At 33.7% G+C, this 20,253-nt stretch overlaps 1 protein-coding gene across 1 annotated transcript in view; it reads right to left on the bottom strand.

Annotated features, from left to right (window-relative positions):
• Positions 1-14,042, bottom strand: part of LOC127878779 (universal stress protein YxiE-like) — a 31,242-nt gene extending 17,200 nt beyond the window's left edge. The window contains exons 1-2 of the mRNA XM_052425311.1: positions 13,875-14,042; positions 9,004-9,084 (exon numbers count right to left, since the gene is read on the bottom strand). Coding sequence (XP_052281271.1) covers positions 9,004-9,084; positions 13,875-13,950 — 157 coding nt within the window. The 5' untranslated portion in view covers positions 13,951-14,042. The remainder of the gene's footprint in view (positions 1-9,003; positions 9,085-13,874) is intronic.
• Between the last annotated feature and the right edge of the window lie 6,211 nt (positions 14,043-20,253).

The following is a 20,253-nucleotide window of genomic DNA, read 5'->3' as shown; positions in this document are numbered from 1 at the left end:
CTATTTTAAAAAGTTTTAAATCCATTTTAGGCAGGAATAGCTACCTATTTTCATTAAATTTGGACCTAAAATGATCATATGTCACTGCCAATTGCTTAAGAAAAATTGTTTATTTCTTTTACAAATAGGAAATATTTTAACACACTTTTATAATTAAATGTATGTATTTCATTGAATAATTTAATGTGTACTGGCATGCAGAAAAGTATGGATTGAATTAAATATCTAACACAATATATTTTGCAGAAAAAACAAACATGAAATGATATACATATATAAGGTCACAAGATTAATACCAACCTTTCAATTTAAAAGAAAAAACTACTGTTCAAAAGAGTAAAAAAAAAATGTACAAAGTTCAAAGGCAACTAATCAAGTTGCTGTCTGTGCTCAAACTTTGACATTAACAAACCATAAAAGGTGTGAAATTGCACATAGGTATTGAAAAGCCACTTCAACTCCAATTCTGGTTTAAAACTTTGAGATGAATGACAATATTTAATAAACAAGAGTTCCGCGGTCGGAGATGACCGCATTGAAGCCGGATTTTTGATTTAAATGACAGGAAAGTACCTTTCGTGTTTTTGTCAATGCAATACTTAAATTACTGAAATATTGTTCAAAGGTCAAAATGAAATGTAAGTACTTTTCAAGGCATGAGCAAACCATGTGTTATGTTTTGAATGCATGCATATACATGAACAACAATAACATTTAAGGTCACAAATATGAACTTGAATTTACATTCAAGGTCACAGTGACCTTGACCTTCAAATGAATGACCTTGAAATGTCCAGTGGTTACTTACTAGTTCTGGCCAACCTTCATGTCAAGTTTCAAGACTCTAGGTCCAAGCATACCAAAGTTATAACAACTTTAACATTTTTACATTCAAGGTCACAGTGACCTTGACCTTCAAATGAATGACCTTGAAATGTCCAGTGGTTACTTACTAGTTCTGGCCAACCTTCATGTCAAGTTTCAAGACTCTAGGTCCAAGCATACCAAAGTTATAACAACTTTAACATTTTTATATTGAAGGTCACAGTGACCTTCACCTTCAAATGAATGACCTTGAAATGACCAGTGGTCATCTGTTAATCCTGGCCAACCTTCATGTCAAGTTTGAAGACTCTAGGTCCAAGCATACCAAAGTTATACCATGAAATAAGAACTTTAACATTTTTACATTCAAGGTCACAGTGACCTTGACCTTCAAATGAATGACCTTGAAATGACCAGTGGTTACTAACTAGTTATGGCCAACCTTCATGTCAAGTTTCAAGACTCTAGGTCCAAGCATACCAAAGTTATAACAACTTTAACATTTTTTATATTGAAGGTCACAGTGACCTTGACCTTCAAATGAATGACCTTGAAATGACCAGTGGTCATCTGTTAATCCTGGCCAACCTTCATGTCAAGTTTGAAGACTCTAGGTCCAAGCATACCAAAGTTATACCATGAAATAAGAACTTTAACATTTTTACATTCAAGGTCACAGTGACCTTGACCTTCAAATGAATGACCTTGAAATGACCAGTGGTTACTAACTAGTTATGGCCAACCTTCATGTCAAGTTTCAAGACTCTAGGTCCAAGCATACCAAAGTTATAACAACTTTAACATTTTTTATATTGAAGGTCACAGTGACCTTGACCTTCAAATGAATGACCTTGAAATGACCAGTGGTCATCTGTTAATCCTGGCCAACCTTCATGTCAAGTTTGAAGACTCTAGGTCCAAGCATACCAAAGTTATACCATGAAATAAGAACTTTAACATTTTCGAGCACGCCGCCCGCCCGCCCCCCCCGCCCCCCCGCCCGCCCGCCCGCCCGACAACATCAATCTATAAGCCGAGATTTTTTCGAAAAAAATCCGGCTAAAAATAATAACAAGAGCACCACATAACCCGTGCCACGCTCGGCTGCGGGTGCAGTTTTGAATAGATGAAAGCTTGTCAGAACTTTTTAATTTTTTTTAGAGGTCACAGTGACCTTGACCTTTGACAGTGACCCAAAAATGGGTGTGGCATGTAGAACTCATCAAGATGCAGCTACATATGAAGTTTCAAAGTTGTAGGTTGAAGCACTTTGATTTAAGAGCCAATGTTCAAAACCTTGACAAAATGTCAAGTTTTTAGCGGACAGCGGACACGACATGACCAGCTGGCTATGACAATACCTCGGGTTTTCTCCGAAAACAGCCGAGCTAAAAATGACAATCAAGAATTTCACACCACTTTCACCTAAGCGGGAACTTGACTCAACCAAGTTCAAGCTATCAAAGTTAAGTTGTACCTGAGTATGTACCATTGAACTCCCCACCCTTTGATCATTTGAAAAAGACAATTACTACAACATAAATGATTTAATGAGAAGACACAACTTTCATAAATTAATGTACATTTAAAACTAAATGTGTCAAATAGTTGCCTTTGATTTGCGATGACATGAACAACAAAATAGTGGCAGAAGCATACCATGACCAGGGGCAAAGAACCCTGTGAATGGTTCAAAATGAAATGTGTGAAAAAACATGATCTGGAAGAACATCAATTGTTAACAAATATGATGTTTACCATACAAATCTTTATAAATGACATGCATAAGTATAACCATTAAAATGAAAACATGTTGCAGCTAACACCAGAATTTACAGCAAAATAGCATCAACAGACTAATCCCGGAAAAGCACGAGTTTAGAAAAACCCACTAATCACCCCGGTACAAACAACGCTGGTCCATTTTATAAATCAATGATAGCTTACTTTAATAGCGGTTGATACAATGTGTGATTTTGAAAGGATTATCGATGTGTCAGCTTTATCTGTAAAAGCAGATTTTTAGTGGGTTTTTCCAAAAAGTAGTTTTTTCCGGGATACATGTATTGGTCAACAATATTTCCACCTTACATACATTGAAACCACTGAAATTTAATTACAATATATATTATTGAATGAGTTTGAACTTTCCATTTCAACCAAGTTCTGAGCAAATTTTGCATTTAACCAAACAGATAAATGGTATTGTCCATTATAAATTACTCAGAACTCTACTTAACCCTTAACTCAGTGCGGGAACCGAATTTTAAAGGCCTTTGCAAACAGTTTGGATCCAGATGAGACGCCACAGAACGTGGCGTCTCATCAGGATCCAAACTGTTTGCTATTCTGATAGTATTCTTTGAAAAAAATACAAGAAAATGCTAATTTTAGAAATTCTGCAGACAACATTTTAGCAGACGACAAATTTCCCAGCATGCAAAGGGTTAAAGCATATATCATTATACAAACATAATAAAGCATATCAACTAGAGGTATAAATAATTCAGACAAAAACGCAGATGAAAGCACTTGGTTTATGGCCCAATATTATTTACTTTAGAAAGGCATACTTGAGATCTGGCCTGGACTGAACTGATTTCATGGAAGACTTTATGGCACAATATTATTTACTTTAGAAAGGCATATTTATTTTTAGTTTTATGGTGGTTAGGTGGAGAATAATATGCTTTTACCGAATATTTGTCAGTAAAGAACAGTATGCAGTTTTCTATTGAGCACTAAAACACAGAAATATTTAACACATTTAGACCGGTGAAATTTACCACTGGTCTTAAAATACATTATGTTTGTAGGATAGTCTGGCCTGTAAATAGTGACGGGTTTTCACCAAGTCAGATAGTCTCTTGCAACTTTTTTGGCATCTTAAACAACAATAGCAACGCATAACGGGTGCCACGCTCGGCTGCGAAAGCTTGTTAGAATTTTTTTCTTGGAGGTCACAGTGACCTTGACCTAGTGACCCAACAAGAGTTTAGTTTGTCAGAAACACAATGCCCGGCCCCTACTGCACCGCATTGAAATAAAATTTCTATTTATCGTTTGGCAGGTATAAAAATCACCTCCCTTTAAAAGTTATTACTTCCCTTGAATTTTGTCTAATCCGACTGGGGGGGGGGGGGTCTCACAGTCAATTATGACGACCATGTCAGACATCACTGACAACCAAGGCCTGTGGTTTAAAAGAGATCATAGCCAGAGCTGATCATGTATGATGGACATAAGTCCACAGGTATGTAATGAAAACAAAGAAATTATAATAATAGCATTTAAAAAAAAACTTTGACATATCAATCATTTGGGTTATAAATAATCAAAATAATAAATCTGCACAGTAACTGTGAAAAGAACTTCAATTCTTGGTAAGGAAATATATATATATGAGATTTATAATTATATAAATTACTTCCTTTGAAAATAATTGTCTGTAACAAATCTCTATTTTTAGTAGCAAATAATTAAATGCAACTACCGTGACTGTAGATTCACCACTCAAAATGTGCAGCTCCATGAGATACACATGCATGCCAAATATATTAAGTGGCTATGTTCAATATTGAATAATTTTCGCCCTTTTTAAAGCTTATCACTTCCCTTAAATCTGTATTTTTTACCGTAGACCAAAAAGGATGACCTTGACCATTTACCACAATGTGTTTGTCATAAACACAATGCCGCCTACTGCGCCGCTTTTATTTATTTAACAACAAGGGACAAAATTGTCACAAAACCAGGTTTTCAAAATAAAAAAAGTCTGATAAAGGGCTTGTTTCAAAATCAATCTATTTTTAGTCGTGGTGACCTTGGAGATATCTACGTAATTCTTTCGCGCGACACACCTTACGATGATGGTGAACAAATGTGCCAAATGATTTTAAAATCTGACAATCAATGACATAGTTATCGCCCGGACAAGCTCATTTATGGCCATTTTTTACCTTTGAACTCAAAAAATGACCTTGACCTTGGAGATATCGACGTAATTCTTTTGCCCGACACACCGTCCAATGATGGTAAACAAATGTGCCAAATGATTTTAGAATCTGACAATCAATGACATAGTTATGGCCCGGACAAGCTCATTTATGGCCATTTTTGATCTTTGAACTCAAAGCGTGACCTTGACCTTGGAGATATTGACGTAATTCTTTCGCGCGACACACCATTCAATGATGGTGAACAAATGTGCCATATGATTTAAAAATCTGACAATGAATGACATAGTTATGGCCCGGACAAGCTTATTCCGCCCGCCCGCCAGCCAGCCCGCCTGCATTTGCCAATCTAATAACCAGTTTTTTCCTTCGGAAAACCTGGTTAAAAATATATACGTGGGCAGGTCAGATAACTATGTCCACTTAAAGCTCCTTACTTCCCTTGACTTTGTTTTTTGCACCCTAGACCTTGAAGGATGATGTTAACCTTGAAATTTTACAACTCAAAATGTGAGGTTCCATGAGATACACATGCATGCCAAATATCAAGGTTCTATCTTCAATATTTAAAAAGTTATGGCCAATGTTAAGGTTTCAGCATGACGCCTTTGGCAGACGGCGAACATCGGACAGCGGACGGCAGACGGCGAGCTGGCTATGACAATAGCTTGGGTTTTCTCCGAAAACAGCCTCGCTAAAATTGACATACCAATGATACCATACATGATACTGTACTGTTTATATCACATTAAATGAAATGTAATGTTTTACTAAACTTAGATAAAACAAGAGATGTGTTTGTCAAAAACACAATGCCCCCTACTGCGCCGCTTTGAAATTAAAATTACTAATTATCATATGGCAGGTATAGAAATCATCTCCCTTTAAAGCTTATTACTTACCGGTAGTCAAAATGACCAAGTCAGAAATCACTTGCAACCACGGCCTGTGGTTTATCAAAGAAATCATAGCCAGAGTTCATCATGTACCTATAGACATAAGTCCAGAGGAATGTAATGAACCTTACCATTCACAAATTAGTACAGTAAAGAAATGATAATTATATCATTTTAACAAGAGAGATTTAACAAGAGCGGGTGCATACCGCTCATCTATTTTTCTTTTTAAAGGTGAAGAGACCTATCTCAATTTCAATCACAAAGGAAGGAGGGGTGGAGTGGAGGGGGGTGTATAGTGTGGGGGTTGTCATTTATTACATTTTATTCCAAAAATGCCCCCAAAAATGCAATTTTTTTGGGGGGGGGGATTCTTGGGTGGGATGGTTGGACAGTATTTCAAAAATAAAATAATACAAAAAAATATTTGTGTATTTTAACCATGTTTAGAAAGAAAATGGGGGGGGGGGAGTTGGGTTGGAGGGGGGTATAGTGTTGGGGTGTGGTGGTCATTTATTAGATGATCTTTAAGAAAAAAAAAAATTTGGGGGGGGGGGGGATTCGGGTTTTGGGGGGGGGATTCGGGGATGGTTTGGGTGGAGTCTATTGTGGTATGCCAGGTAAGAGTTGTTTTGTCAAAGTATCAATCAAATTAAATCATAAATAAAAAAGTTATGGCAACTTTAGCAAAATTTAATACTTTGACCTTGAGAGTCAAGGTCATTCAAAGGTCAAGGTAAAATTCAACTTGCCAGGTACAGTACCCTCATGATAGCATGAAAGTATTTGAAGTTTGAAAGCAATAGCCTTGATACTTCAGAAATAAAGTGGATCTACACACAAAATTTAACCATATACTCAAATCTATGATACTTTAGGGGTAAAGTGGACCAAACATAAAACTTAACCAAATTTTCAATTTTTTAAGTATAAAGGGCCCATAATTCCGTCAAAATGTCAGTCAGAGTTACATAACTTTGCCTGCACAGTCCCCTTATGATAGTTAGTAAGTGTTGCAAGTATGAAAGCATTAGCTTTGATACTTTAGGAATAAAATGGACCTAAACACAAGACTTAACCAAAATTTTCAAGTTTCTGAGTATAAAAAGGGCACATACTTCTGTCAAAATGCATGTCAGAGTTATCTAACTTTGCCTGCCCAGTCCCCTCATGATAGTAAGTAAATGTACCAAGTTTGAATGTAATAGCATTGATACTTTATGAGAAAAGTGGACCTAAACGCAAAACTTAACCGGACGCCGACGCCATGGTGATGACAATAGCTATTTATTTTTTTCAAAAAATAGATAAGATTAAAAAAAACAGTTGCCAAATCATTCATTAGAGTTATAAATAATCCAAATAAAAAATCTGTACAGTAACTGTGAAAAGAAGTTAAATTCTTGGTAAGGAAATATATGAGATTTATATAAATTACTTCCCTTGAAAATAATTGTCTCTAACAAATCTCTATTTTAAGTAGCAAATAATTAAAAGCCACTCTCTATTTTTAGTAGCAAATAATTAAAAGCCACTGCCCTGACTGTAGATTCACCACTTAATGTGCAGCTGCATGAGATACACATGCATGCCAAATATCAAGTTGCTATGTTCAATATTGAACAATTATCTCCCTTTAAAGCTTATTACTTTCCTTTGATTTGTATTTTTGACCTTAGACCTTGAAGGATGACCTTGACCTTGAACCACGTTTGTCAGAAACACAATGCAGCATACAGCGCCACTTTGATCTATTTTAAAAAAATATATAATTTGGCAGGTCAGATAATTATAGACCATTTAAAGCTTATTACTTCCCTTGGATTTGTTTTTTTCGATCTCTAGACCTGGAAGGATGATGTTCACCTTGAAATTTTACCACTCAAAATGTGCAGCTCCATGAGATACACATGCATGCCAAATATCAAGCTGCTATCTTCAATATTTAAAAAGTTATGGCCAATGTTTTTTTTCGGACGGATGGACAGACTGACATACTGACGGACAGTTCAACTGCTATATGCCACCCTACCGGGGGCATAAAAAAATTACATTAACAATATTGTTAACATTTGCGTATACCAATCTGTTGCTGATTTTGAATGTTTCATATGGAAATTATCAGAGTGGGTAATAGATTGAGCAATACTTCAATTTTTGGAACTTCAATGCACATAATTGTTTTTCCCCAATTTTCAAACTTGTACAATCAACATTTATAACAGTAATAGATCATAATTGTATCAGATATCATAAGCAGTACCACAGGTTGACTAATCTCAAGCACCCATGCGACATTATCACCATATGAAATAAAGAAAAGCAGTGGTATTGAAATGCAAAGAAAACCCCTAAATATAACAGAATCCTACCTGGCACCATTCTAGACTCTGAATAATCATTAACAGGTGGATAAGACAAACAATTCAACAGAAACTCAACAAAAGTAAGAAAAACAATATTAATATACATGTTTTTCAAATACTATGAAAAGAATACTAAATGCATTTGCAAGTATTCATCACTTAAGATATGTCTTCACAAAGAATATGTTATCTATCTAGCAAAAGCAATGCTCTGCCTGATCTGCAAATTATGTGCGATACTTGACCATTGTTGGAGAGTGACATTATGTGCGATCAATAATTGTGGAAGCAATGAAGTGTTTTCATAGCATTAAAGAAAAGTATTGCATGTATAAGTGTACTAAACTGATAATTTTAAACAACATGAAAAGACTTTGCTTATGTGTTTGTTCAATACCATATGTTACACTACGAGAACAGTATGATGTACAAGATGATGAAAGCATTGTAATTGATAACTAAAAATATTAAAAGTTCTGGGATAATTGATTAGTAAGCGAAGCAAGCAGCATTTCAGGTAAATTATATCAGATGCACAAATCTATAATAAAACAGGATCAAGCCAGCACTCATAAACATGGTAACTCAAAGAGGCATCATGCCAGTCACATAACACATGTGAAATGATTGGGTTTCAAAACATAAGATCTAGAAAACCAAATTGAACAGTATCGCTTAGTTCAACATTTGAGTCACGTTCTGGGAAAACTGGGCTTTATGAATGTGCGTAAAGTGCCATTCCAGATTAGCCTGTGCAGTCCGCACAGGCTAATCAGGAACGACACTTTCCGCCTTAACTGAATTTTCGTGTAAAAGAGACTTCTTTTAAAAAAAAAATACCATAAAAGCGGAAAGTGTCGTCCCTGATTAGCCTGTGCAGACTGCACAGGCTTATCTGAGATGACACTTTACACACATGTATTAAGACCCGTTTTCTCAAAACATGTCTCATTAACTTACGTGACTGAACAACTGTGTGATACTCTGGTACATGCAGCAGCACCACCCGGTCACTCTCTCTGTGAACATTCGACCAGTACCCTGAAACCGAGACACTTATTTCTGCATATCAGTAAAACACAAGTTATTGACTTCGTAATTTGTCAAATAATCATGAAAAACCAAAGTCATGACCTGACGATGGAAATTATTTGTCAACAAAAATTGTATGTGTCTTCAAAATATCAAAACTTTCCTTCGTCATCCAAAATATGTAGAATTGAAATTAGTGTTCTAAAAACTAAAATACAGTACAACAATTTTTGGTACATTCAATTTAATAGGTGTTTATTTCATTTTCCAAATGCATGATTTCATTATTTTATATTCATTTTAGAAAGGATTGATTTTTTTTAATTATATATTTAGTTTCATTGTAATGTTTTTTTATAGGTACTTTTTCACAGTTTGTCATATATATGATCAATTTTCCAAGTTTGTGTCACAGATTCAGAAATCATATGTAGAGCAAAAAAAACACAAACTACATTACACTCATACTGAAAATACATTTTTGTTTTTGAATGATCATCATTTTATGAGAAATTTAATGTCAAAATCTGTCAACAAATCCTTTTGAAATGTGCTCATATCTGGCTTTTGTGAAGGAAATGAACTATATTTTAAAGGTTTCTGAAATTTTAAACTTCTCATGTAATAACAGATAAGATGATAACATGAATAGATGTTAAGAACAAATATAGAGATTTAATGTCTAGTTTTCATACAAAGAATAATATATGATAAAACACAATGACTTTTCAGTATGTTTATATGATAGAACATAAAATCACACTTCAGCCACTTGTAGATATGGCAAAAGCAAATTTATGAAGATCTCCATGAAACAATCAGCAAACCTTTAAAACTTACTGAACAGTTTATTTTTAACAGAATGAGATGATACAACAACACACCCCATTGACAGTGATAAAATTGAACATAACTGTGGAGTGTCAACCTGGGAATTGTTAAGTCAACCCAATAGATTGACTTTTCCATGTAAAAACATGAATATAGTTGTAACACAATCAAACTAGCCTTGGACTAAAATAGCATACATATTACAGTGCTGTAACTTGATTGCGTCATTGGTGGCTCAGATTCTACTGAAAAGCACCCAGGGTACTCTTAAATATACTAAATTGTGACCCGGGTATGGAAAATACTCTTAAAGGCACACGGCCATACTCCAGAGTATTTTTTAGTATATTTTTCTTACCCATGGGTACTTGGGGGTATGACACTGATTCATAAAATATGCATGAACTCTAGTAATGCAAGATTCTTTAAATTCAATCATATAAGCATATTAAAATGCTGTGGTACTTTAGCAGTGGGTAAACATTTCTTTGAATAATAATAATGTAGTCATTCTTTTAAGTCAAAGCAAGTTACATGTGGCCCATACAAGTCTGAACAGTATTTCACATGCATATTAATATGGAAGATATCAAAAACATATCAATTTTTCAGTATTTATTGTTAAATGCCACAAAAAAAAGTTTTATTTCGATATATTTATTGAAGTTTTAAGCATCATGATTTTTCATGAATCATTTTCAACAAATATTCGTCATTTAGATATTTACAAGGGTGAGTAACTCTTTTCACAGGACAGGCCTGATTATTTATAATTATGTAGTTGTACTCATAAACCATATCAGGCAGATCATACTACTATTTTAGGTTAAAAGTTTGCAAACAAAAACTGTTTAATTGTCCTAGTGTATGACTTCTGTGCACTTACTTATGTTTCAAGATGTAGAACGCATAAATGCCAAGTCACAAAACTCTGTGCTGATGAATTTAATTTGATGTCAGGATTCTAAAATGTTGATATTAAATCTTAATATAATTTATGACTGCTTAAATCAAGAGGACTGATGATGACACAGGCATTACAACAAATTAGCATTTCACTTGGGGCATGTCACAATTAAGAATGTACTAATTGGTTATAACCAGTCTTTGCAAAACTTGCTAAAAAATTCCATTTCCATTAAAAATTTATTTCGAAAAGACTATTGTATATATCATAATGACAATAATACATCTATGCCACCACAAATAATTGAATAATTTTATTAAATTCATTTCCTTAAGGAATGATTAAATAGGCTATAAAAGTACACGTCTGATACTTGTTATGCACAAAGATCTCTAATTACACAAAGGTTGGAAACATCCATTCGGACCAATAAAAAGTATCTGAAACAATCGCCGCAAATACAAGATCTACATCACTTGACATCAATCGGGCAGTCCCTGATCACCCTCTGATATCTGGCAATATCATTTGCATTATATCATTTGCTACGGCAGCGTGTCTGCCCAATTGATTCAAATAAACAATATTTCATTAATTCGCACAATAACTAGTCATGTATGTAATTCTGGCCACTTTTGGGACTATTTTAACAAAATCATTTGTTTTAGGCAACTGGTTGAAACTAAACTTCACATATATAATCCTGGGTTCAAAACTCACCTAGCATGAACATTTCAATAAAATTAGATCTGTCTATGTTACTTTTATGAACAGAAATTAATGACATATAAACTATCAATTTTAGTAGGGCAATTGTACCTAAAAATCTGCCACTTTTCAGTTTAATCTGCAGGTACAATTACAAAGCAATATCTTTAGACAAATTTCCTCATTTTAAGAGTATTAATAAAGGTTAACACAAACAAATTTTTTGACTTAAAATATATGTGACATTATTATACCAGTTACTCCCCCTACCTATTTTAATAAATATAAACAGGCACTGTAAATGGGGAACTGTAAATTCATAAAAAAATATTTATTTTTAATAGTTTTTATCAATTTTTTCTAACATAGCTAAGAAAGTAAAAACATTTTGTTTAAAAAGTTGACTTTAGTGTCAATTTTTAGTAAATACTTATATTTAATTTTACAACATGTAACCTATTAATATTCTAATCAAGGGAGGTAATTTATATATTATAAGTTTATATTTAGGTCATTTGTATGTTTTAAATGTATGTTTTTATACAATTAATTGAAAATACCTTAATTAAAGTTTATCAGATAGAAATAATAATAATTTTATCAGATATATTTGTTTCTTATATGAATATAATTTTCGCAATAGATGATGACGACACTTTTCCCATGTGAGAAATATTTCATGTTATGTTTGAGACAATATAATGCAAACGTTTACAGGGATATGCTTCTTTAATTTGCAAAATATTATTATTAGGAGTAGGGTTGGTTTTCAAGTTGGTTGTTAAAAAAATAATCAAAATAATGTGTGTTTTATACTTTAGATCATGAAAATAATTAAACACAGGTGGCCAAACTTTTACGGACAGGCCGGTATTATGTACACAACCAAATTACTAACTAAACAAATGTGAAACATAAAAAAGTTCCAATATTGATAGTAGCGTTGAAATATTAAAAGTGATTAACAATAAATCATAATTGATTTTAGCCATGTGTCTCTGAACCACTATTAAGCAACAAAACGTAATAATAGCATGGCCGTTAAACTTAATCAAGAATGCAAACTCTTTTTTGAGATGCATTCATAAATTAGCCAATGCAACTTCCAAGGTGGCATTCAGGCCCGGATTGAATGAATCATTTTACAGGGTGATTAGGTTTTATATGTTTTTTTCAGCATATATTGCATTAGTTTTAAAATCAGGCAATTTAGTATGATTCAGCTAAGATAAATTTATACAAAAATGTACAAAAGCACACATTCTCAACCCATTTAAAAACATGAGATCCTTTATAAGTTGTGGCATGGTGGAATTAAAAAAAACAACATTTTGATGACTTTTTCCTGTGTGACAAGCAAATTTCCAACAAATTAAATCGCCAACCATATCAAAAGATTGCGAACAACATATATTAGATAATGCATGAACAAAAATATTTGCTTCTTGCAGGCGTAATAATTTTTCCAAAACAGATAAAGCCAATGCAAGGAGATGGCGCTAATGATAGGAGGTGGTGGCAATGCAGGATGTTGTATTTACTTCTTTTTTTCAACGTACATACGAAGGCCCAAATCTTTACAAAGCATAAACACATTCTATAATAAATAAGATATAGTTTGTTTTTAAATATATTAGTTATCAAATCAATTAAGAAGTCACCAAATTGAATAAAACATATTGTAGGATACCGTAATATAAAAATGTACACTACTATGAAAACTTTTTGATTTTAACATGAATAGTCTCAGAGATATGTATTAGAGAATGTTTGTAACATTTCAGGCTGATGCAGATTTTTGTATTGAAATGTGCATATCCGCATTTGTTGAAACTGTATTGTTTCTTTATAAATACTTCTGATATACGTTTAATTCATTTTCAAAACACGACTATTAACTCTAGTTGTTCTTGATAACAAGTAAAACCCGTTAAAATCTATACTGCCAAGCGCCCTTTAGAGCATTATAAGCACAGGGACATTATCGAGTCCGTTTCCTGGGAAGAACCAGTACTAGGTGTCTATGGAGGAGATAACGAGAACACTCCCCGAGTGGGGAGCGAACCCACGAGCTCCCGATCCCTAGGCGGACACCTCATCCACTACACCACCGCAATCAATGATATACAAATGACATGATATACTTACACATCTATTCGCAATCATATGATAGAAAATAATTTTTGGTAGCAGACAAAACCAGTACCATTTAAAAAAATAAATAACAAAATGAGGGTCAAAAGGCGAAAAACCCACAAACAATATCCGAAATAAATATCCGATAACCACAACAGTTAACACAACTAGCCTGATAATATCTCTACTTGGCGTATTTATATGAAAATATACATACATTCAAACGCATAGTCCGAATATTCACTGCCATCCATAGCAATGAGTACAAGACGTTCATTCCCACTCGCTGCCATATTGAAATTAGAGCCTGATGACAGGAAACAAAGTTCTACTCTCCTTCTTGTTCGTTTTCTTGATTGTGCTCTTTGCTCTCTGGTGAATACTCTTCCAGTTGGAGATATACACGCGCGAAAATTTGAAAAAGAACAAACTTGTGCTTGTATGAAAAAGAGTTTGTCTTTTATTTTCACCTCTTAATCTTGATCTTGATGTGTTATGGTGAATTCTAACACGGCACGCGACTTGTTTTCTATAGACAAAGAAGGAAATCAAGTGTGGGTTATTTTGCAATAACTTATGGGCGGAGCTTAATTTTTCGAAAATAGTTCCGAATAAATAAAAAAAATATTGCAGTAAAATGCACGTGCTAAAACCCGCCCTAAAAGATATGTAATAAATGTAGCATGTATATAAATGTAATGAAACAAAAAATTCTATATTTGATGATAAATGGCATAACCACGCCTACGAAGAATGTTAATTGTTAGGAAACGTAATTCAGAAAACATTTATAGCATGTCAGCTTTTCAGTAGCATCAATAAACTTGACCTCATTAAGTTTCTACGATTCAATGAAAGTGACGTCATTTGCAAAATATTTATGAATGAAAATGACGTCATATGTTTGTACAATTCAATGACGTCACTAAATAGTGAACTTTGTACTAAGAAGGGCGGAGTATTGAAAAATATAGTTCACGTCCTAAAACTTGAACAAAATCAATTAGAATCGTGTTAGAATCGAAATAATATTGTTCTATGATGGTTAGTTGTCGAATAACCCACAGTAAGTTGTATAGATGCGTGTTATCAAATCACTCGCGCTTCGCACTCGTGATTTAATTCCTACGCATCTATACTCCTTACTGTGGGTTATTCGACAACAAACCATGATAGAAAAATATTATTTCTTAAACAAACCATGATAGAAAAATATTATTTCTTAAACATTGAAAAACGTTTACTCACCGCGCGTGCGTCAAGTAGCTGTGAAACATACTTAGTTTTCGAGCCCCCCTCTAATTTGGTTTATAAACTAAACAGGATCGTTAGTAGCTGTTTGATATTTGCGAATCAAGTCCGGAGGAAGAGAGTTCCAGTCACATATTGTGTTTGGGATGAAACTGAACTTCAGTACGTTTGTCATTGTCGAAATTCTGTTAAAATGTTCATTATGCATGTTTTTGGTAAAACGAATAGGTCGATGGAGTTGATCCAATGGTAAATTTGTACGTGAATTAAGTCCTTTACATAGTAATATAAGTCTATTTTGTTTTCTTCTTTCTTTCAAAGATTGAAGCTCTAATTCTTTTAAAATTTTAGTCATGGATCCTGGTTCATAGTCCCGATAATTAGAAATGATGAATCTAGCTGAACGCTTTTGTACGCTTTCAAGTTTTTCTTGTAAATATATTTGATGCGGATCCCAGGCCGCGCTGGCATATTCTAACACTGGGCGGTTAGGCCTTTGTATGCCTGAAGTTTTATGTCTTGAGGACACATGGATAAATTTCTTTTGAGAAGACCTAACGTTCTGTACGATTTGTTGCAGACTTCATTTATATGTTTGCTCCAATTCAGATCACATGTGATATTCACTCCAAGATATTTAATACAAGATAAGAAGTCTAGACGAGTATTTTTCAATGTGTAGTCAAAATTAATTTTCTTCTTTTTACGTGAAAGAGTCATCATGTTGCATTTACTGGGTTGGAATCTCATACCCCAAGAAGTGGCCCAATTACCAAGTTTATTAATGTCCGATTGTAGATTTAAGCAGTCTTCAAAATTATTAATTTCCCTATAGCAAACACAATCGTCGGCAAAAAGTCTAATATTCGAAGTTATGTCCATTAGAGATGTCATTAATATGCACCAAAAATAGGATAGGGCCTAACACAGTTCCCTGCGGTACTCCGGATTTAACAATTGATGATTCTGATCTGGCGCCATTAACTACAACGCATTGCTTACGGTTTACTAAAAATGAGTCTATCCATTGTAGAATGTTTACGGGAACTCCATAATTGTGTAGTTTAGTTTTTAATAATTCATGAGGCACGCAGTCGAACGCTTTTCCGAAGTCTAGTATAAAAATGTCCACTTGTTTGGATTTATCTATAGATGTTGCCCAGTCATTAATGACTGTTACAAGTTGGGTTTCACAACTGTGATTTTTACGAAAAGCATGTTGATTTTTGTTCAGAATAGAGTTGTTATCAAAATGTTGCATTAAGTTGGAACAGATGATGTGCTCTAGAAGTTTGCAACATATGCAAGTCAACGACACAGGTCTATAATTACTAGGTTTTGATCTGTCATCTATCTTGTATAACGGACAAATATTTGCTGTTTTCCAATCCTCCGGAATAGTACCAATGTTTACTGATGTTGGAAGAGATGCGCTAAAACGCTTGATATAGACCGTTTCATAATTTAGTCATTACATAATTATCTCCCCTGAATTCTCCGCGTCCGCCATTACACTGCTGCTTTACAATCGGTAACATATATAAGAGAGCACCGATTATTCAACGGATGAATTTCTTTCTAAATTCTAAGGCCGTCATTACATGGTCTTGGTTGTCTTGGAAAACTAACACATTGACACATTAAAAAAAAGCATTTAATTAAATTAAATGCAATATTTTTCATTTGATTATTTGCATCAATCTTTAAATCGTGTATGCCTTTGCATTCCAGTGTTTAATTGCCCCTTTGTTCTGCATAATCCGATTATCTCGTTTTGATCAGATATTGTCCAGACTTAACTAACCACATGGTGTCATAAACCACACTGGGTGGCAGATGACAATCTGGTCATTAAACACAATTGATGATGCCACCATGTCTCATCTTCCTGGTAGTATTAAGCAGTCATTTGGTAAGATAATTTACCTCCGACATACTTAACAGTTGCGTAAATAAGATATGTTACATATTTTACATATTTTACAAATTAAAAGTTATGTCCAATATAGAATATCAGAAATTGTACACCGTAAAGATACTAGCCCGTTTAATTTATGAAAAAATAAAGTATTTAAAAAAATATAAAAATAAAACATTTAACGTATTTAGCGGGTATCGGTTAATTAAAACTACGTCATTCCGTATGAATATTTGATGTAATGGCAATGCACGAACGATATCATAAAACAATAAATTACATTTGACACCAAACAGAGGTAAAAAATATTTAAAAAAAATATATGTATATAAATATATGTGTGTTAAAATGTTAGATATGTGTCACTCATACTCACTAGTAACGAGTTTTCAATATACATCAGTACACAGTTCAATTTGCATCATATGAAGTTGTGTTTTTTCAGTTGTATGTTAATATTCCTCAATAGCGTCATTCTTTGTACAAACCCATCAAATTAAAATTACATGTAAATACTGTCATGTCCTTTGCTTTTATTATGGCTTTGTAGTATGTTTATTTTCAAAGCACTCCTTACACTTTCTAACACTCATTTATTTATCACACTAGCGTCCTCATGCCATTGATAATTATATTTTTATAATTAGATGTATTACTATTGTAATTTATTGAAGCTTTTCTGCAAAAAAAATATTACGGCTTAAACATAGAGCTCTTTATTGTGTCAACTTGTCGGCCTTTCAGTCTTCAGATAATCTTTAATTTGTTGCTTATGCCGCGTTTTTAAAGTTGCAAATAAATGTATTAATAAATTCGTTTGGCGCTTAATAATATATTTTTGAAATATTATTTAGGTGTTTTGTTATCGGAGTTTTTTGTGTGGATTAATTGACTAAACATTTGGTGTCGTTATCCATATGTTTTGCGTTACTTCAAAGACCTATAAAATACAATTTAATACAATTTTTAGTATTTTTAGCTTTATAGCTGTTAAATGATTCAAAGATGAAAATATAGATATATCACATAGATCGCATTCTCTTCATCTTCCGAATAATCACATAAAAGGTCGTCAAGATCAATATCACTCTCTCATGATAAAAAGCTCGATTTTTAACGTGACAAAATTTCATCTAAAAAAATAAATAAAAATCCAAACCACAATTTTTTATCTCTGATATCAGTTAGAAAAAGAAAAATAATGGAAGGCGTATCAATAATATCATACTTAATATAATATGTAATGATTTTGGAATGTAGATTTTTACCAAATGAGATCAATTACAAACAATTAGCGGTAATTAATTGCGCGAGAATCTTTTATAAATATTAATTAAAATATAATCTGCTTGATGTTGCGGCTATTAAAATCAACACAACAATACATGCGTGAATTGTTTGTAAAACGTTAAAAGTAACAAGTCTAATCAAAGACATAGTATGAGCGACTGAACCAGCAAATTTTCGCCGATGATTACCACTTGATTACAGATAAACAAAAACAAATACACGAAAGCATTTTAAACATTTTATTTGTAACAATCAATCTCAACTTCAAACAATCATTTAAACAACAAATATGTCATAATCGCCTCACATTAATTCATTTAGTAATTTATTTATCCGACAACGGTGAAGCGGGTATTCTCTACGTCTTTGGCTTTTGGAATCGCAGACTCGCACAAGTTAGCAGCAGTGTAATGGCGGACAGTCACGTGACTGACAATATGGCGGCGGTCAATTTATCGATTATGGAACGGTCTATACTAGTTGCAAGTTCTTTTAATACTTTTGGATGTTTATACTATCAGGACCCATGGCCTTGTTGTATTTAAGCCTTGAAGCAATTTTTCTACTCCTTTTTCAGTAATATTTATTAAGTCCATTTTTTCATATAAAGGTGTTTCATAAGGAACTGATGTATATTTGGTGTGCGTAAAGACACTGGTGAATTGTTCATTTAAAACTTTAGCTTTATCTAAATCTGATTCTACAGTAGAGCCACATTTTGTTGTTAATGGGGGTATACCCTGTTTGTCGGATTTTTGACAGTATATGTATTTCCAAAAAGGCTTAGTCTTTTTTAATTTCACCAATTAAATTATTCACATAATTGTCATGAGCATCTTGAACTTCAGTTTTGACTTGTTTTCTTAACAATTTTCCACTTTTTCTTCAGTCTGATATTTCCAGTTTTTTTTTTAATTTGCGTGAGTTTTATTTCTATGTTTTACTAATGTTTTGATTTCTCTGGTAATCCAAGGTAAAGATTGTACACTAAAAGGTTTTAAATATGTTTTGCAAATTAGGTGCATAAATAAAATGGCATTTTATGATAACTCTGCGACAACCATTAAAAACGTATACAATTACTATGAACTGTTAACAGGTGCTGCCTAAAAAGGCAAAGGCTTATAATAATTAACAAGGAGCAGGGGTGGTTCCAGGCTTTCTAGTTAGGGGGGGGGGCAGGATATTGAAAGGTTTGCTAGGGATCCAGGGCGCCGCTAGCAACCCTGGTGGGAGCAGGGCAAAGCCTTGCTAGGAGTCCAGGGGTGAAGCCCCCCCTGGAAGCTCCACGATTTTAGTGATTTTGAAGGCTTTGACAACCACTTCTCGAGCATGTCACGCCTTATGTACTTTCATCAAAGTACCTTCTTATAATGCCAAAACAGTGCATAGTTTATACGTAATATGGATGGATATAGCCGGTAGAAATGCTATAAAGAAGAACACACTGATGGTTATCAAGCTAGTGGCAAATACAGCATGGATGGGTAGATCATGAAAACAATTTTTGTAAACATTTAGCGATTGTCTGGGAAATGTTGTGTACACAATAGAAGAAAAATGAGTTTAAATAGGTGATTTAGATCTAGTTAAGTGTGAAATTTCAAATAAATTGACTATACTTTGGCGATTTTTTTTTTGGGGGGGGGGGGGGGCGTATGCAGCGTCCGCCCCCCTTGGATCGCCTATGAGGAGTAGGGTATTGTTTTTCAGTGTTTTTTTCACCATTTTGAGAATGGGGCCGGGTCTCTTTGAATTAGGAAAATTCACTGAGTTTTGACTAAAATTGGCTTATAGGTGTTGTTGCTGTTTTCTAAAAAATATATAATTTTTGGGAATGGGGCTGAATACCGAACCCGATTTTTAACGAAAAAAACCCACTGTACTTGATTTTGTTTATCCCATGCCTAAATGAAACCCGTGCACATGTAAATGCATAACTAGTTGTATAAAGCTAAAAATAATAAACTACTAAACAATTGTTTGCGGTACATTTGTATCTTATTGAAAAAAGTGTCCCATGTGCACTGAGCACAGTCACAAAGTTGAGAATTGACATGTTTTGGACACATCTATTTTAACTGTATTTCACACCCTTAGAGATAATATTATGAAATTGTGTGCACTGGCACTAGCA

Source organism: Dreissena polymorpha, chromosome 1 (genome assembly GCF_020536995.1).
Source record: "Dreissena polymorpha isolate Duluth1 chromosome 1, UMN_Dpol_1.0, whole genome shotgun sequence".
NCBI lineage: Eukaryota > Metazoa > Mollusca > Bivalvia > Myida > Dreissenidae > Dreissena > Dreissena polymorpha.
The sequence above is the reverse complement of the archived record's forward strand: the minus strand, read 5'-3'. Positions and strand labels throughout refer to the sequence as shown.